We start from the raw sequence: 19,894 nt of genomic DNA, 5'->3' as shown, positions 1-19,894 counted from the left end.
GGGGGTTGTAAAAAAAACGAAAATATATTTTTCAAAACTCTAACAACAATACGATAATGAAAACAAACATTGCTAATCAACCCTACAAATATTTTATTTATCATTAAATATCTACAACATGTTACAAAAAGCGTTTTTTATTGAAATTGTATGGATAAAAGTTACTAAATACAAGCTAAAAGCAAACAGGGCACACAGTTTCATACAAAGAGAGTGAAAAATTGAACCAAATACACACAAAGTCTTTAAAATCAATTCGTTGTACATTTTACAATAATTTTGATCCTGATGAGAGTTGTCTACCTTGAAAAAAATCGGAACTTTTTGCAGAGGGATAGAATTTATACAATGACACTTATTTTATTTACTATACCAAAAACGACGGAAATAAATTAAATTACTATATTTAATTGTCAATTTACTGTTCTTTTATGGAACAAAATTACTCTCAATCATGTACACTTTGGACATCATTCCATAGTCTGCTTACCCTACATATGTAACCGTAGGCTATCACATGGTATGCCGTTATTACGTGCACGCACATGCACTTGCATTTTATAGGGATCTTGATATTTTACAAACCACTATTTTCACAGAGTATTGTAATTGCATTTGTGAACCGATTTATCTGGCAGAGCGTAACTCGCTGCTCGACAACACAAGTCGTAGCGACCAAGAGCTTGTGAACTACTGTTAGCACGTGATACGTACAGGTGAGGTCGGTAAACAAAACACATCAGTCTGCATACCATGCGCCTCATATACGACCTAAGTGAGGTCGCCTGATCGTTAAAGTTAATAAAGAACTTGTATGTCAGAGCTTTATTTCTGAAGTACGTGTGATTACACATGATTTCCAAGTAATCAGAAAGTCTCGATATCGGGTGTTGACATATCATCGTCACGCACGCGTACTATTCGGTGATACGCAATACGGAAATGACGACACGAAAATACGTCAGAACGAGGCTCACCAGAATTCTGGTAAATGAGTTCATTGGTCAACGTTAGACACACCCTTTTCAACTTTTGAAGTCAGAATTTTAGTGGCGCAAAATTGCATTGATTATTTTAATTCATGAAAAATATACCTGTACATGTGTTCCTGAAGTATCCTTGATTTCACTATTATCGAGAAAAATGTAAGAAAATGCCAGAGTGAGAATTTGTAGTGTTTCGAATGGTGTAAAGGTAAAATCTCACTTGCTTTGCATGCTTTTTTCCAACCTCGGTCAGCCTTGTTGGCTTTGTGCTCAGTTATGAGTTATTCGGTGGAGAAATATGGCATTATTCTGGAGATGAGACACATTTTCTTACATTTTTCTCGATAATAGTGAATACACGGATACTACAGGAATGCATGTACAGGTAAGTTTTTTCATTAATTTCACTATTCTTTGAAATGTTTTAACGGCGTTGACATAACGTCCGGACACGAAAGTAAAAACACTGCCCTTTGGTGATGGTAATTTTAAGGACTTCCCACCCATCGTAATACACATGTTTTTCTTGTCGTGTATTCGTGTCGTCATTTCCGTATTGCGTATCGGGCATTCCATTACCGTAGTGTAAATTATAGTAACACCGGGTAAACAATAGTACACGTGCGTGACGATGATATGTCAACACCCGATAATCACACATACTTCTAAAATAAAGCTTATGATAGAAAGACATTAATTAACTCACAGTAAGACACTGACATAAGATCAGACGACTTCAAGAAGGTCGTATATGAGGCGCATGGAAAGCAGACTGATGCGTTTTGTTAACCGACCTCACCTGTACGTATCACGTGCTAACAGTAGTTCACAAGCTCTTGGTCGCTACGACTTTTGTTGTCGAGCGAGTTACGCTCTGTCAGATAAAACGTTTCACAAATACAGATTCGTAAAATATCAAGATCCCTATAAAATGCAAGTGCATGTGCGTGCACGTGATAACGGCATACCATGCGATAGCCTATGGTTACATATGTACATGACATGTATAAACGGGCTATGGATTGATGTCCAAAGTGTACATGATTGAGAGTAATTTCGTTCCATAAGAGAACAGTAAATTGACAATTATATATAGTTATTTATTTTATTTCCGTCGTTTTTGGTATAGTAAAGAGAATAAGTGTCATGGTATAAATTCTATCCCTCTGCAAAAAGTTCCGATTTTTTTCAAGGTAGACAACTCTCATCATGATCAAAATTATTGTAAAATGGAGAATAAATGAATTTTAAAGACTTTGTGTGTATTTGGCTCAATTTTTCACTCTTTTTGCATGACTCTATGTGTCCTGTTTGCTTTAAGCTTATATTAAGTAACTTTTATCCATACAATTTCAATAAAAAAAACGCTTTTTGTAACATGTTGTAGATATTTTATGATAAATAAAATATTTGTAGGGTTGATTAGCAATGTTTGTTTTCATTATGTTATTGTTGTTATAGTTTTGAACAATGCCACACACTCAAAAAAATGTGAAAGTGTTGAATTTGACAAAAATTCAATTTTTCAGTATTTTTTACAAAAAAAAACCCAAAGATTATCAGAATGCTTAGATTTTCATAAAATCATCTCTACATTTTGACATAACCATTATGTGAAACTTTCATTGAATTGTGCTGGCTAATTGCGAAAGGGTGGAGCCACCTTAAAGTACTGTGTTTGACCAGATTCTTGAATCACAAGTGATTACGCATCTGGTTGAACGATACTACAAGTGATCAAGCGTCCGATTAAGCGAGACTACGGTCAATGTCAACTGAAGCTGTGTATATGTTACCTAATGATTTGTTCGCTGCAAGCGGAGAATATCGATGACAGTATCTTCTTGTTTCGTTTTGAAATAAATACATATGAACTTTATTCATTTTACAACAGTTATGAAAGGTTTTTTCCAAATGTATAAATCACTCTTCCTGGCTTGGATGGAAACGTGGAGAGGGACTTAATGTGGAACGAACACCACGTAGTCGGGCAGGTTACCAAATACTGTTTAACGTCCGATCGGAGAGTCAAACCGCGACCGCCTTGGTGAAAGGCGAGTGCGCTTTCCACTGAGCCACCCGACCACCCGATAACCAAATAGCACTGGACCAATGAGACGCCGTTGATCAGGTAGCTAGTAATTGGAGGTCCAGGGTTCAAATCATGGCCCGGCCCCATTGCATGTTTACTTTCAGAACTCTGTTGTAGATCAATTTTCTTTATTTTATCTAATTATTTGTTCATGACAGATCCACAAGTATCGATTTCCTTTTCATAAATTATTTCGTAAAGCTATTGTCGTGCTTGTGAAAGTCCCCAATCCATAGTCAAAAGTTTTGAAGGTGAAACGAGGATATTTAAAATCTATAAAAGCGGAGTGACCTTGGCCCATGTAACTTGTTTTTCATTTCATTAAGCCAATTAAAACACATTACAACAAAAAAACATGACATTTTTTTCTTTAAAGATAGCAAAACATAATGGAGCATGCATCTTTAATTCAAACATGATAACGAGGACATAATTACATATTGATTCAGCAACAAATCTAAGTGCTATAATTTTCTAACTTTGAATGCTGTGATGCAGATAGATAAACAGGCAATTCGCAAAATAAAGATCAAATAAAAGGGACATTTTAAGACAACCTTGAAAAATGAAGCCAAACCCTGTCGTTAAATTTCGGCATTTTATAGGAGCACGCGATAAATGTTTCAAAATAGACCTCCATGACATCAAAGCATTTTATCTGTATTGCCCCAGTTATTGCTTGCATACCTATACAGATGTCAACAGGTTATCTTACTAACATTTGTTTCTAAAAATTAATCTGACGCTTGTTGTTTAGGCAATCTGTTCCATCCCCCATCAATTATCAAGCTATTGTTATACAGCCGGAGCGTAAACGACGGGAGGCAACTTGGATAAAAGAATGTCGGATCAGTTTGCTTAATAGCAGACGCGTGACAGATAATCGGTCGGTAATTATCGGAGCAGTGTCACATAGAAAGAAACGTTGCAAGGTCATTGTCTCTTTTAAAATGTTTTGCAGTAACAGGGACAATCCTAGAGTTGACATGTGCCTCTGGAAAAAGCGCCGAAGCTAAATAACGAAATAACGCCATAAGGAGGGAGAAAAGACGCCTACTACAGCAACAACTGTGCCAACAACCACAACAGTGCCAACCACAACCACAACTGAGCCGACTACAACCACCACAACTGTGCCCACAACAACCACAACTGTGCCGACCAAAACCACAACTGTGCCCACAACAACCAAAACTGTGCCGACCAAAACCACAACTGTGCCGACCACAATCACAACTGAGCCAGCTACAACCACAACTGTGCCAACAACCACAACAGTGCAAACCACAACCACAACTGAGCCGACTACAACCACCACAACTGAGCCCCCAACAACCACAACAGTGCCAACCCCAACCACAACTGAGCCGACCAAAACCACAACTTAGCCCACAACAACCAAAACTGGGCCGACCAAAACCACAACTTAGCCCACAACAACCAAAACTGTGCCGCCCAAAACCACAACTGCACCCACAACAACCACAACTGCGTCGACCAAAACCACAACTGTTCCCACAACAACCACAACTGGGCCGACTACAACCACCACAACAGAGCCCCCAACAACCACAACTGGGCCGACCACAATCACAACTCAGCCAGCTACAACCACAACTGTGCCGAACAAAACCACAACTGTGCCCCCAACAACCACAACTGCGCCCACTACAATCACTACTGCCGCCCACAACCACAACTGTGCCAACACCCACAACAGTGCCAACCACACCCACAACTGAGCCGACTACATCCACCACAACTGAGCCCACCACAACCACAACAGTGCCAACAACCAAAACTGTGCCGCCCAAAACCACAACTGCACCCACAACAACCACAACTGCGTCGACCAAAACCACAACTGTGTCAACAACAACCACAACTTTGCCGACCAAAACCACAACGGTGCCCACAACAACCACAGCTGTGCCGCCCACAACCACAACTGCGCCGACCACAACCACAACTATGCCCACTACAATCACTACTGCCGACCTCAACCACAACTGAGCCAGCAACAACCACAACTGAGCCCACTGCAACCACAACTGTGCCGACTAAAACCACAACTGTGCAGACCAAAACCACAACTGTGGCCACAACAACCACAACTGTCCCCACTCCACCCACAACTGAGCCGACTACACCAACCACAACTGAGCCCACTGCAACCACAACTGTGCCGACAACACCCACAACTGAGCCAGCTCCAACCATAACTGTGCCGACCACAACCACCGCTGAGCCCACTACAACCATAACTATGCCGACCACAACCACAACTGAGGCGACTGCAACCACCACAACTGAGCCGACTACCACCACCACAACTGTGCCCATAACAACCACAACTGTGCCGATCAAAACCACAACTGTGCCGGCCACAACCACAACTGAGCCGCCTACAACAACCACAACTGTGCAGACCACAATCACAACTGCGCCAGCTACAACCACAACTGTGACGACCACAACCACAACTTTGCTCACAACAACCACAACTGTGCAAACCACAACCACAACTAACAGAGCCCACTACAACCACAACAGAGCCGCCAACAACCACAACGGTGCCGACAACAACCACAACTGTGCAGACCACAATCACAACTGCGCCAGCTACAACCACAACTGTGCAGACCACAATCACAACTGCGCCAGCTACAACCACAACTGTGTCGACCGAAACCACAACTGTGCCAACACCCACAACAGTGCCGACCAAAACCCCAACTGTGCCCACAACAACAACAACTGTGCCGACCACAACCCAACAACCACAACAGTGCCAACAACCAAAACTGTGCCGCCCAAAACCACAACTGTGCCAACACCCACAACAGTGCCAACCACACCCACAACTGAGCCGACTACATCCACCACAACTGAGCCCACCACAACCACAACAGTGCCAAGAACCACAACTGTGCCGTCTACAACCACAACTGTGCCGAACAAAACCACAACTGTGCCCCCAACAACCACAACTGTGCCGTCGACAACCACAACTGTGCCGAACAAAACCACAACTGTGCCGACCAAACCCACAACTGTCCCCACAACAACCACAACGGTGCCGACCCCAACCACAACTTTGCCCACCACAACCACAACTGACCCGACTACAACCACCACAACGGAGCCCACTACAATCACTACTGCCAACAACAACCACAACTGTGCAAACCATAACCACAACTAAGACGTCAATAACCTACAACCCCCACAACTGAGCCGACTACAGCCACCACAACTGAGCCCACCACAACCACAACAGTGCCAACCCCAACCACAACTGAGCCGACCAAAACCACAACTCTGCCCACAACACCCACAACTGTGCCGACCAAAACCCAAACGGTGCCCCCAACAACCACAACTGCGCCCACTACAATCACTACTGCCGACCTCAACCACAACTGAGCCAGCAACAACCCCCACTGTACCGACCAAAACCACAACTGGGCCGACCACAACCACAACTATGCCCACTACAATCACTACTGCCGACCTCAACCACAACTGAGCCAGCAACAACCACAACTGAGCCCCCAACAACCACAACTGCGCCGACCAAAACCACAACTGTTCCGACCACAACCACAACTGCGCCGACCAATACCACAACGGTCCCCACAACAACCACAACGGTGCCGACAACAACCACAACTGTGCAGACCAAAACCACAACTGTGGCCACAACAACCACAACTGTACCGACCAAAACCACAACTGTTCCGACCAAAACCACAACTGTTCCGACCAAAACCACAACTGTGACCACAACAACCACAACTGTCTCGACCAAACCCACAACTGTCCCCACAACAACCACAACTGTTCCGACCACAACCACAACTGCGCCGACCAATACCACAACGGTCCCCACAACAACCACAACTGTGTCGACCAAAACCACAACTGTGCCAACCACAACAACAACTGAGCCGACTACAACAACCACAACTGAGCCCACTACAATCACTACTGCCGACCACAACCACAACTGAGCCAGCTACAACCCCAACTGTGCCGACCAAAACCACAACTGTGCCCACAACAACCACAACTGTGCAAACCACAACCACAACTAAGACGTCAATAACCACAACTGAGCCTACTACAACCACGAATGAGCCTACTACAACTCCGACTGTGCGAAAAGACGAAATGTCATATATAAGCCACCATAATCTTTGCCCCTCAAAACAGAAATTGATGCCATAGAATTTCACTTTTCTTTTGATTTTGGATACAATGACACCTCTAAGTTTTTATGTTAATTGACATTGCTGAAAATGGCCCATTGCAAAGATGTCCCCTGCAACATATTAAGGAAAAGATATCAAATCAAAACATAGAAATACGATGTGGAGGATCCGACCTTGAAATACTTGAACTGTACGTGATCGAGGTGGCAAATAAATCGGACGACATAATGTTAGGGTTTTACTATATATATTTACAATGCCTAACACACAGTTACGTTTTTAGTCTCTCGTCTTTCGGTTGCTTATTTTCTCAGAATACCAACCAGTTTCAAACATTCTTCTCTAGGCACTTTCTCTCTTTCAATTCTGTCTCTTTAAGGTTCTGTCACTCATTCGATTCTGTCTCTTTAAGGCGCTGTCTCTCATTTGATTCTGTCTCATTAAGGCGTTGTCATTCATTTGATTCTGTCTCATTAAGGCGCTGTCTCTCATACGATTCTGTCTCTTTGAAGGCACTTTCTCTCTCTCGATTCTGTCTCTTTAAGGTTCTGTCACTCATTCGATTCTGTCTCTTTAAGGCGCTGTCACTCATTTGATTCTGTCTCATTAAGACGCTGTCTCTATTTCAATTCTGTCTATTTAAGGCGCTGTCTCTATTTCAATTCTGTCTATTTAAGGCGCTGTCTCTATTTCAATTCTGTCTATTTAAGACGCTGTCTCTATTTCAATTCTGTCTATTTAAGGCGCTGTCTCTCATTTGATTCTGTCTCTTTAAGTCGCTTTCTCTTTTTCAATTCTGTCTCATTAAGGCGCTGTCTCTCATACGATTCTGTCTCTTTGAAGGCACTTTCTCTCTTTTGATTCTGTCTCTTTAAGTCGCTTTCTCTCTTTCAATTCTGTCTCTTTAAGTCGAATTCTCTCATTTGATTCTGTCTCTTTAAGGCACTGTCTCTCATTTGATTCTGTCTCTTTAAGTCGCTTTCTCTCTTTCAATTCTGTCTCATTAAGGCGTTGTCTCTCTTTCGGTTTTGTCTCTTTGAGGCGCTGCCTCTCATTCGATTTTGTCTCTTTAAGGCGCTTTCTCTCTATCAATTCTGTCTCTTTAAGGCGCTTTCTCTCATTCAATTCTCTCTCATTAAGGCACTCTCTCTCATTCCATTCTGTCTCATCCATGCTCTTTCGCCTTTTTGTTTCTGTTTCATTAAGGCGCTGTTTCTCATTCGATTGTGTCTCATTAAGGCGCTGTCTCTATTTCAATTCTGTCTCTTAAGGCGCTTTCTCTCTATCAATTCTGTCTCTTTCAGGCGCTTTCTCTCTATCAATTCTGTCTCTTTAAGGTGCTGTCACTCATTGAATTCTGTCTCTTTAAGGTGCTGTCACTTATTTGATTCTGTCTCTTTAAGGCGCTTTCTCTCTTTCAATTCTGTCTCTTTTAGTCGAATTCTCTCATTTGATTCTCTCATTAAGGCGTTGTCTCTCTTTCGGTTCTGTCTCTTTAAGGCGCTGTGTCTTTTTCAATTCTGCCTCTGAAGGCGCTTTCTCTCTATCAATTCTGTCTCTTTAAGGCGCTGTCACTCATTCGATTATGTCTCATTAAGGTTTCGCTCTATTTTCTTCATTTTTTGAACGTGGTTAACTTTTTTATGATGATTATGTTATCAGATGAGGTATTATTTGAATTGTGATATTTCAACGTAAAGGCACTTTAGAATTATTATTGAATTGATAGTTCACAAATATTATATAATTTTTGTATATCTTGTCTATTAAAACTCGAAAAAATATTTCCTAGCAACGCTCTTAAAATGTTTTAAACCAGCGACCATAGAAAGTGCTGTAGATTTGCTAGTTAAGCCGAAATTGCCTTTAAACTTTTTGCCGTTATTCGCCTCATTACATCCTAAACTAACCATCGACCTCACCGGAAACCAGCGTAAATTCAAAGATGCAATATGGATGTACTCTGTTGAAACGTTTCCGTCTACACAGGGCCCGTGCCCAGTGACATACTATGCATGTAGCGCTTGTATCCTGAAGCATACACTAAATTTTTCAAGATTTTTCATTAAGGCGCTGTTTCTCATTCGATTATGTCTCATAAAGGCGCTGTCTATTCCAATTCTGTCTCTTAAGGCGCTTTCTCTCTATCAATTCTGTCTGTTTAAGGCGCTTTCTCTCTATCAATTCTGTCTCTTTTAGGCGCTTTCTCTCTATCAATTCTGTATCTTAAAGGCGCTTTCTCTCTATCAATTCTGGTTTTTTTTAATCATATATTTTTATTTATCCTGTTTTTTCATGATTAATATGGACCGTCTGTATCAATCAAAAAAAAATACACTTTCGATTGTAGTCTGATAAAACAGTGTTGTTATGTAATGTCAATTATCATTGAAAGTTTATGTAAATCAAAACTACTCAGTGAAGTACAAAAGGAGGGGTTTAAAAAATGGCCTCTCCTTTGATTTCAATTTTCTTTTGGTGTGGTGTAGACCTAACCCTTATCACAATAAAAACACCATCCAAAAATTCAAATGAGCGCTTGGTTCGTTTTTCGTAGGAGCATAAAACTGAAACTCTCAAAAAGTCAGATTTTTGACCAAAAGACGAATGTTGTTCAACTAATAATGTATTGAAGGATCATTTTTAATGCAACAAAAACTTAAGATCATATGCTACAGTATACATGTAAAAATATCTTGCTATGGTGATTTATCAGATATTTACGGACAAATTAACAGCCCGAGGCCATCTCAAGCAATGATATTTTCCAGTCAAAATTGTGTTCATCGTGGAACAAAAATATCTTATAACTTTTGTATACCAAATATATTTTGATCATAGAAGGAGTAGGTCATGGAATACCAGCGAAAACAATATCAATCCGAACTATGTGATGGAACATATTCAAAGAAAGGTCAAATGACCAGATGGTCTATACAATTTACATAAGAATTCATGCCTATGTGTATAGCCTAGTATTTATGACTGAAAACTGACAGAAAAGAAGAAAATATTTGTTCCAGTTTAGATGGAATGAATAGTTTATCAACAGAGAACATGTTAGGAAAAGATTCGTTGGTTTATCACTTTTCAAGACGGCCACCTGACATTCATTCTACTGCCTAATCAGTAGTCAGATTCGCAGACAATTTTCTTGCAATATCAATGGAATTCGGATATTGTATGTTTGTTTGTTACCTTGTTTTGATATATTTATTAAAGTCAGACGCCGTATTAACAGCTGAGGACATTTACAGATAATGTTTTGCAAGATGCAAGAGTATAATATGTGTTCGAATGGCAGACTTGGTAAAAAAAAGAAGGAGGAAAACAATGATGCGAGGCTTTGATTTTGTTTTCGAACTGGTGAATCTAGATTCACAAGAAACTTGTTTCAAGCTTTGTCGGAACTTCTTAGCCCTTGGGTGCAACTGTTTTGGATTTTGAAGATTGGTATGCTAGCCAAGATAATAAAGTATACTTGATGCATGAACACACATTCCCATAGTTATTTGACCAACTGGGCATTGGCAGTAGTAATCTTTTATTGGATTATTATCATTTGGTGTCGTGTTCTGAATCCAAACATTATATCTAGTCTGGCTTTTGTGTCTGCAACAAATCTGACAACGGACGAAGTCTTGAGAGTGCTGATTCGTCCAGATTTTATAATCTTTACAAATTCTGACTTAGTTCTCTTGGTGACAGCTGGTTGTCTTCACCCTCTGAGCCAAACAGTTTGTTTTTGTAAGTAAAAACTTCATTTGATGTGCGAGTTGTCTGTCTTTTCTGTCAGTTTCCGGTAATCTTTGATAAATCGGTCCCTGTATCCAATTGAGACATGCAGTCACAATCTTCAGCACTTCCTCAACTACATCAATGACGCAAGTTTATACTAATTGAGTTCGAAAAAATATCCAATGCTTAAGACAACCATGAAAAGACAATCCATCGGGATTTAGTAACTGTTCTGTCGATGTTAGCCTGTAGATTAGAGTGTTGTCTCAGACCAGTCTTAAGATATGATTGCATACTGGTATTAATACCAGATGCCTATAACATTGGCAGGACATCTCTAAAACCACGATCAACGACTACATTGTCGTCTTGCTCCAACCATGTGAGCGTTTTTGTAATTCTTGCATCAGTTCGGCTTCCAGAGAATGGTCCTTCTGTGTCCAAAGTGTAGCCATCACTTTTTTAAATATATAAAAATGTGTACCATCTATTAAGGCTGTCACTTTGTCACCAAAGAATGTTTCTGCGAATAAAGTATTGTGTGAAAGTATGTGTTCCCTCCTCAAATGGTCAGGCCAAGGAACACTGGAACTATAGATTTATTCAATGCTTGTACTACAGAATGAACGGTTTTTTAAATACTAGGCAGGAAAATGCCAAAAACAGCGGAACACTTAATTACAAGAGATATCACTTTTCCTCATAACCCAAAACATTGAAAGAGCATTTTGAGTAATTTTGGTATATATACACTAAAGAAAGACGAAATAGGACCTAGTATGAATGGATTTTGAAAAAAAAAAATTCTTCACCAACCTGTCTAAGCTTATCCAATAGAAAAAATTGAGAGTGAAGGCTAATTGATTCTGGAAGGTTTTTGCAGAAGTGTGGATTTGCTTCCCTTCGAATTAAAAATGCTAACACAAAACAACATTTTTTCTTATGTGAGCAGGACCCGTAAAACAGGTCTTTGATCTTTATAAGGTAGGAAAACTTCTAGTAGTTTCATGTTCAAAACTATCTGTTTAAATTGTCTTTTGCGCAGATACCTTATGTAGCACTTCGGACCAATACTGACTTCTTCATTTGAGCAATATATGCCACTTTTAGTCAGTATATCCAAAAGCCATTTATATAATGGATTTTTTTTTACATTTCGGGTACCTTTACATTTACGAGATTTCGCGAAGATTTACTCTTCAATAGGAAATGAATATTAACGAATGAGTATGAAATATCCCCTAAAAGCAATGTAAAAACGAAAGTCTGATGATAAAATGTATAAAAAAATGATAATAAAATGTAGGAGAACAAATCCTAAAAAGTGACAAGAAAATTACAATTGATCTCAAAATTGATTGTTAACAAAATCTTTATCAAATGATAAAATAAATTGAAATTAGGAATTGTTTTGCACCTAACATACACTGAAAGGTTTATTGTTGGCTTGCAACGAATTTCATTACCAATTACCCGTAATCAGATGCATTGTTTTTTGGTGGACACCAGAGAGAAGTCTTAGAACCTCATATTTTGGGGAACATAGGGTACTTTGTTGTGCGAAATGAATACTTTCCACCACTTGTTTTGGACTGCAGTTTTGCATACATATTTGAAATAACACTACTTTTTTATACTATGAAAAATATTTGCTATACAAGAATGATAAGAATGAAAAATCTTATATATTACATTAAAATTTCAGAAAATGTTTGATTGAATTTATATTAGCGATGATAAATATATTATTTTTAAAAGCACTACATGAAAGGAAAATTAATTAACCAAATAATTAGAAGAGCGATTTTAAGTAAAAACTCCAGATGTATTAGGGATTGAAAAAAAGTTAAAACAGCAGCACAAATACCGTAGCACTTCTGAAAAAAACAGTTATGAGGGGACAGGCGCCTATGTAATTTTAACATAGCTGGACATAGTCCCTTTAAAATCATTGATATAAAAAGTTGGGTTTTACTTATGTATAATCAGATAAAAGGAGTACCCAGAACACGAGAGCCAGCTTTGGGAGGGGAAGGGAACTGAGCGCTTCGGACGCTCGACCCTCTGTAAGCATATAACACTCCGAAAAATGATTCGCTACGCCACTGCGTGCTCAGGAAACCATTCTCTTGCAAAATCATGAAGACGGTAAAATGAACTGTGGTAAAAACGGTGCTCGGCATATAGTCTCTCCAAATTCTTGCTAATCATCTTAAAATGATATTGTAATATCTTCTGTTCAAAACACGGAATTTGACTTGAGCGCACGGAAACTGATTCCGTGTACATAAAGCCTCGATTTCAAGGAAATTGATATACTGTGACGAAGTAACGCCATTTTGATTGACAGACTGTAATTGGAGGTGTTGTTTACATTGGACAATACAAAAGTGAAAGTCGATCTTTGTCTAGACACATGACAGGTTACTATGGAGTCAAATAGCTCTTTATTTCCGGGAACCCTGCAATATATAGCCATATCACATTACATGTCGCCCATAGGTACGTTTATATTAGATGATCAATTTTTACGCGCCGTTGTCGGCGTCGTCTGGATGTCAGTTTCCGGAGATTATTTCTAACTATTCCTCAAATGATAGACATCTTCATGTTAAATTATATTAAGTAAGACAACACGGAAAGTGATGACGTCGTACACGACTATGTTTGGCGCGGTACGTTATATATACTTGTTATTCTATCTTCTGATTGGTACATCGCAATGTTGTTTCGAACAAAATTATTTTGCTCTTTTTTTTATTTTTTTATTTTTTTTCATTAACTACGAGCTGAAAAATGTTGTCTGTCTTTTTAAATCCGATGGCAAGGAATAGCAATTATTTTTTGAGGAGGGGGGGGGGGGGGGGGGGTTACAGTATTTATATATAACCCCAATAATTAGTATGGTTATTCCTTAAATGTCTTTCAACACAATCTGATTAGCTACTGATTTCTTGATTACATTTTTAAAAGCAAAATGGGTTTTCCATGCAAACTCATCCCAGTTGTTTAAATCATGTCCATAGCTCATTGAAAAGTGAAAGTAGATATAATTTGAAAGTTGGAAATTTTATAAACAATTTTAGTTCATTCGCCCGATGCCGAAGACCCTGGCGCGATGTCTATTGTCAGTTGTCAACTTGTTTTACCATGAGGCCAAGAATCACTAGAATGGACTTCACAGCCAGGCAGTTTTACCGTTATGCGACCGCGAGATTTTTGTTATGTTCATCGAAGGATCAAACTTCATGTAGTCTTCTTGTCTCATCAACAATACTGAGCCTTAAATTTTGTTATGACATGTTCCAGGGGTGCAGAGAGCGTAAGTGAGCGTAACCCTGGATATAGAACTGGTCGTGACCAGGACGGGACTAGGACTTTATGAATCTCATGAGGGTCTGGTCAGCGGCAACTTACATGTATCCCCTCGCGTCGGCCGAAACTCAGACTACCAGAACAAATTAACTTCAAAGTCAGTCATTTTGTACCTTTACGCGACTGCGAGATTCTTTCGATGTTCATCAAAGGAACAAACTAGTTTTCTCGTCTCATCCACAAGGTGCTTCCACACTGAGCCTTCGATTTTGCTGACAGCAAAAGTGGGCGTAACCCTTGGAGTATCGAGGATGCGAGGGTATTGTTTCACCACATTGATACGGTCTAAAACTCCACGACTAATGACAGTGTATACGTGATTCGATGACTGTGTCTAAATATAGTAAATATAGATTACCATCAATTACGTTCACGTTTCTTTTCTTGTTTTTTATGATTATTATTAATATCAGCATCTTATTTTCAGTTGGTCACGTTTAAGTCTAAATAGCCCATGTGCACCATATCGTTTTGTCCATAATCCCTGTGCCTGAAGAGTAGTTTCTATTTAAGTTTAAGCGTGTCTGATTGCTATATCGGAAGGTGCATTTAGTTCGTTCTATTTGTTGTACAATAGCATGGGTGGAAATCCAAATTAGTCACGTTCGTCAATGTCAACTTTCCTTAATTTAAACCAGAATCACCCCCAAAAAATAATAATAAAAAAATAAAAAAAAATCTATAAATATTTAATGGTTTTGACAAATAACGACATGTGGTGTTTTTTGGAGAAATTGAAAATAAGGCGACAATGAAATGCTAATGTGTTGTGAAAATCGTAAAGGCACCGAATCAATGTTCAAATAATAATTAAAATGTTTCAAAAATTAGCAAAAATGTTTAATTAAAGTTTTGTGCATAATGCATCGTAAAAGCAAATTCCAACCTTCAACACACTTAGGATATGGTTTCAACAACAGCCTTCCATAAATTAACGACAATCTAGTTATTTTTCTCGTGTTCTAATAGTTTTCGAGGGTAACAAATGTGTTAGTGACATTTGAGGAAAGGCCAATTATCTCCATTTTTTCTAGTGCCACAAATGTTTTTTAACCTTTTCACGGCCCAGTAATATTTATCGATGTTGTTCAATATCCATCTGCTTGCTTTTAATTCTTTCAGGAAATGCCTTCGTTTTTTCTTACTGACGACTCACACGGTGTTTAATGCATATAGGATTTTATTTTAAACATCAGCTAAATTGAAAATACGTTTCTCATGAGAAGACACCTTTTTGTCGCAAGTAATCGAAAAAAGGTATCTTTGACATCGCTGAGCGTTGTTGATAATTAGTTTTAAAATAACACTTTCGGAGTAATGCAAATACGTTAACGGATGGTATCGTGGACTTGTGGAGCTTTATTTCGCATTAGCGTGTCTTTAACAATGCTTTATGGAAGTAATAAACAAGTGGCGAAGATTTAAAACTCTAACTAAAATGAGGTGAATGTTGATGAGAATAAATTTCCCATTTATAAGCCACCCCTGGAGAGAGAATTGGCCGGTCTGTCGGTACGGAGATTAATTCATAGTTAACTGTAGTCCCGTGTCAAAGGCCCCAACTCTTAAAGAGGCAATAATTAAAAATAAAAATAAAAAACTCATCAGAACAAAGGTTTCAGTAAATGATTTCAATAACATGTTTATTTATCTAGGAATTCGTATCGAAATTTGAAAAAATATATGAACTGCCCATACTTCTTTATTACAATGTAATTTTGTTTGTATTAATTTCCTCGTGATCTTAGAAGGAGAAAATGTTTAATTCTGGTAAAGCTGCAATGAAATTAAAACAAACATTGATTGTTTTTGTTTTGTTTTGTTTGTTGTTCCCTCCTGATTGATGAAAGCATGTGGCGATTTATTTAGATTTTTTTCACAACGAAGAACAACACTGACAATGACATAGATTTTACAAGTTGTGAAAAACTAATATTGAAACAAATTGCAGCCTGGGATTAAAAATGAAAACTTCTATCATTCTTTATACTCTTACGCCTCCATCTCAATAGTATGCCCTTTATGCCAAGACGTCTCGCCACCACCATCACCCTGTGTTCATGTTGTGTCCTATAGCAACGACCATCTCCCTGTGATCATGTCGTTGCCTCTCGCCACGACCATCTCCCTGTGTTCATGTTGTGTATTCTAGCAACGACCATCTCCCTGTGTTCATGTTGTGTATTTTAGCAACGACCATCTCCCTGTGTTCATGTTGTGTCCTCTAGCAACGATCATCTCCCTGTGTTCATGTTGTGTCATCTAGCAACGACAATCTCCCTGTTTTCATGTTGTGTCATCTTGCAACGACCATCTCCCTGTGTTCATATTGTGTCCTATAGAAACGACTATCTCCCTGTGTTCATGTTGTGTCCTCTAGCAACGATCATCTCCCTGTGTTCATGTTGTGTCATCTAGCAACGACCATCTCCCTGAGTTCATGTTGTGTCATCTAGCAACGACCATCTCCCTGAGTTAATGTTCTGTCCTATAGCAACGACCATCTCCCTGTGGTCATGTTGTGTCCTAAAGCAACGACCATCTACCTGTGTTCATGTTGTGTCCTATAGCAACGACTATCTCCCTGTGTTCATGTTGTGTCATCTAGCAACGACCATCTCCCTGAGTTCATGTTGTGTCATCTAGCAACGACCATCTCCCTGAGTTCATGTTGTGTCATCTAGCAACGACCATCTCCCTGAGTTAATGTTCTGTCCTATAGCAACGACCATCTCCCTGTGTTGATGTTGTGTCCTTATACCACGACCATCTCCCTGTGTTCATGTTGTGTCATCTAGCAACGACCCTCTCACTGTGTTCAAATTGTGTACTATAGCAACGACTATCTCCCTGTGTTCATGTTGTGTCATTTATCAACGACCATCGCCCTGTGTTCATGTTGTGTCCTCTAGCAACGACCAGCTCCCTGTGTTCATGTTGTGTATTCTAGCAACGCCCATCTCCCTGTGTTCATGTTGTGTCCTTATGCCACGATCATCTCCCTGTGTTCATGTTGTGTCCTAAAGCAACGACCATCTACCTGTGTTCATGTTGTGTCCTATAGCAACAACCCTCTCCCTGTGTTCATGTTGTGTCCTTATGCAACGACCATCTCCCTGTGTTCATGTTGGGTCCTCTAGCAACGACCATCTCCCTGTGTTCCTCTTGTGTCCTCTAGCAACGACCATCTCCCTGTGTTCATGTCGTGTATTCTAGCCACGACCATCTCCCTGTGTTCATGTTGTGTCATCTAGCAACGACCATCTCCCTGAGTTCATGTTGTGTCATCTAGCAACGACCATCTCACTGTGTTCATGTTGTGTCCTATAGCAACGACTATCTCCCTGAGTTCATGTTGTGTCCTATAGCAACGACCATCTACCTGTGTTCATGTTATGTCCTATAGCAACGACTTTCTCCCTGTGTTCATGTTGTGTATTCTAGCAACGCCCATCTCCCTGTGTTCATGTTGTGTCCTTTAGCAACAACCCTCTCCCTGTGTTCATGTTGTGTCCTATACCACGACCATCTCCCTGTGTTCATGTTGTGTCCTATAGCAACAACCCTCTCCCTGTGTTCATGTTGTGTCCTTATACCACGACCATCTCCCTGTGTTCATGTTGTGTCCTCTAGCAACGACCATCTCCCTGTTTTCATGTTGTGTCCTATAGCAACGACCACCACCCTGTGTTCAGGTTGTGTCCTATAGCAACGACCATCTCCCTGTTTTCATGTTGTGTCCTATAGCAACGACCATCTCCCTGTGATCATGTCGTTGCCTCTCGCCACGACCAACTCTCTGTGTTCATGTTGTGTCCTTATACCACGACCATCACCCTGTGTTCATGATGTGCCCTCTAGCAACGACCATCACTCTGTGTTCATGATGTGCCCTTTAGCAACGACCATCTCCCTGTGTTCATGATGTGCCCTCTAGCAACGGCCATTACCCTGTGTTCATGTTGTGCCTTCATGCCCACCGTTTACATGTGGTCATGATGTGTCCTCTTACCACGAGCATCTCCCTGTGTTCATGTTGTGTCTTCTCGCCACGACCAGCATACCCCATTATAGTATAAGAGGTCTAGGCTGCGACATTTCATTGAGAAAATAAGCCATCATTGAGGATGGCATTTGTAACAAGAGTTGATCTAAATGCGAAAAGACGACAATAGATACACGCTTATTAGTGACATTTTATTTTCGTGGTTTTTTTTCAGGGTGTAAATCCGGGTCGAAAAGACGAACGAGATTGAAGCAATTTATTAAAACTTGTCCGTTCACGGACGAAACAACAAGAATTAAAATTTACTTAATCCCGTCTTTTTAGAGCGAAAAGACCAAACAACGAAGTAGCACAAATCAGCATTAAACGTCTAATATTACTATTTACACATCAGGATACATTCTCGACACTCCAGGGGTTACGCTCAATTTCGCTCTCTGCACCCCTAGAATATATCATAGCAAAATCGAAGGCTCAGTGTGCGCCATCTTGAGGATGAGACGAGGGGACTAGTTTGATACTTTGATGTACATCAAAAGAATCTCGCGATCTCGTAACGGTAAACATTGGCTTGCTTTGAAGTCGGGTGCCGCTCCTTTGTAATCTTCAAAGGAGAGTTATCATCCTAGCGATTGGTCAGGTTATTTTTTACCTGAGACACATCAAACAGCTATCTTCGTGCCTTCAATTTTTCTATGACATAGTTTAGGGGTGCAGACGGCGAAAGTAAGCGTACCTCCTGGAGTGTCAAGGATGATCCTGCAGGATAGGTCCCCGTGTGGTGGTGGTGGTGGTGGTGGTGGTGGGTGGTGGCGGTTTGGGACTACATTAGTCACGCCTTACGATCATGCAGTGTGATTAATGAGGTTTATTCTTTTACAGCGTATCGAAACACGTAGGATACATATTAGACTCACTCCAGAAAGAAATAAAAAAAAACCTGGTTTGATCACTCAATTTTATATTTTATATACAATCGTAAATATGGATAAAATCGGACCATAGGACCAAGATCATGCATGTGTATATACTATTTATACAAATTATCACACAATTAAAACAAAATGATATCCATTAATGGTTGCAAGTTAAATAAATGCTTAAGTCTTTGTTATTTTATTGATATATTTTTATGGTATTTTTAAAGGGTCTATTTAGTCAAATGACAACCTGAAAATCGAGTCGATACTGAAATATATAGCTTCTAACGAATGTTTAAGTAGTTGATAATGACATGACCTGACTGCCAACGTCCAGTGTGGTCAGTTTTATCCTTTTGGAAAGCCGGTGATAGCTATCCGAGCATTTCAGTGATAAGTAAACATATACAGCACTACGCGTCAGTTATGAATCTGAGTTCACACATAACACATCCTTGAACTTGCACTATACATCGCAAGTAAGAATTATAGGTATCATGATATATACCTCTAATCAAATATTTCTGTTCATATTTGGATTTGAATAAAAACGAACAGGTTCA

The 19,894-nt window shown here is 39.7% G+C and overlaps 3 protein-coding genes across 3 annotated transcripts; 2 read left to right on the top strand and 1 right to left on the bottom strand.

The window, feature by feature from the left end:
* The first annotated feature begins 1,359 nt into the window (after positions 1-1,359).
* Positions 1,360-5,091, top strand: LOC110458867 (mucin-2-like). The gene is made up of 2 exons (XM_021510823.1): positions 1,360-1,371; positions 4,168-5,091. The coding sequence occupies exons 1-2, from the start codon at positions 1,360-1,362 to the stop codon at positions 5,089-5,091; spliced, it is 936 nt and encodes a 311-aa protein (XP_021366498.1).
* Positions 5,092-5,344: 253 nt separating this feature from the next.
* On the top strand, positions 5,345-7,091 carry LOC110458866 (mucin-2-like). Its single transcript, XM_021510822.1, has 2 exons — positions 5,345-6,260; positions 6,382-7,091. The coding sequence occupies exons 1-2, from the start codon at positions 5,345-5,347 to the stop codon at positions 7,089-7,091; spliced, it is 1,626 nt and encodes a 541-aa protein (XP_021366497.1).
* A 1,020-nt stretch (positions 7,092-8,111) lies between these two features.
* LOC110458865 (chromatin assembly factor 1 subunit A-like) lies at positions 8,112-8,465 on the bottom strand. The gene has a single exon (XM_021510821.1). The coding sequence runs from the start codon at positions 8,463-8,465 to the stop codon at positions 8,112-8,114; it is 354 nt and encodes a 117-aa protein (XP_021366496.1).
* Between the last annotated feature and the right edge of the window lie 11,429 nt (positions 8,466-19,894).

Source organism: Mizuhopecten yessoensis, unplaced genomic scaffold, assembly GCF_002113885.1.
Source record: "Mizuhopecten yessoensis strain PY_sf001 unplaced genomic scaffold, ASM211388v2 scaffold9847, whole genome shotgun sequence".
Taxonomy (NCBI): domain Eukaryota; kingdom Metazoa; phylum Mollusca; class Bivalvia; order Pectinida; family Pectinidae; genus Mizuhopecten; species Mizuhopecten yessoensis.
Note: the sequence above shows the minus strand (reverse complement) of the source record. Positions and strands in the feature narration are given on the sequence as shown.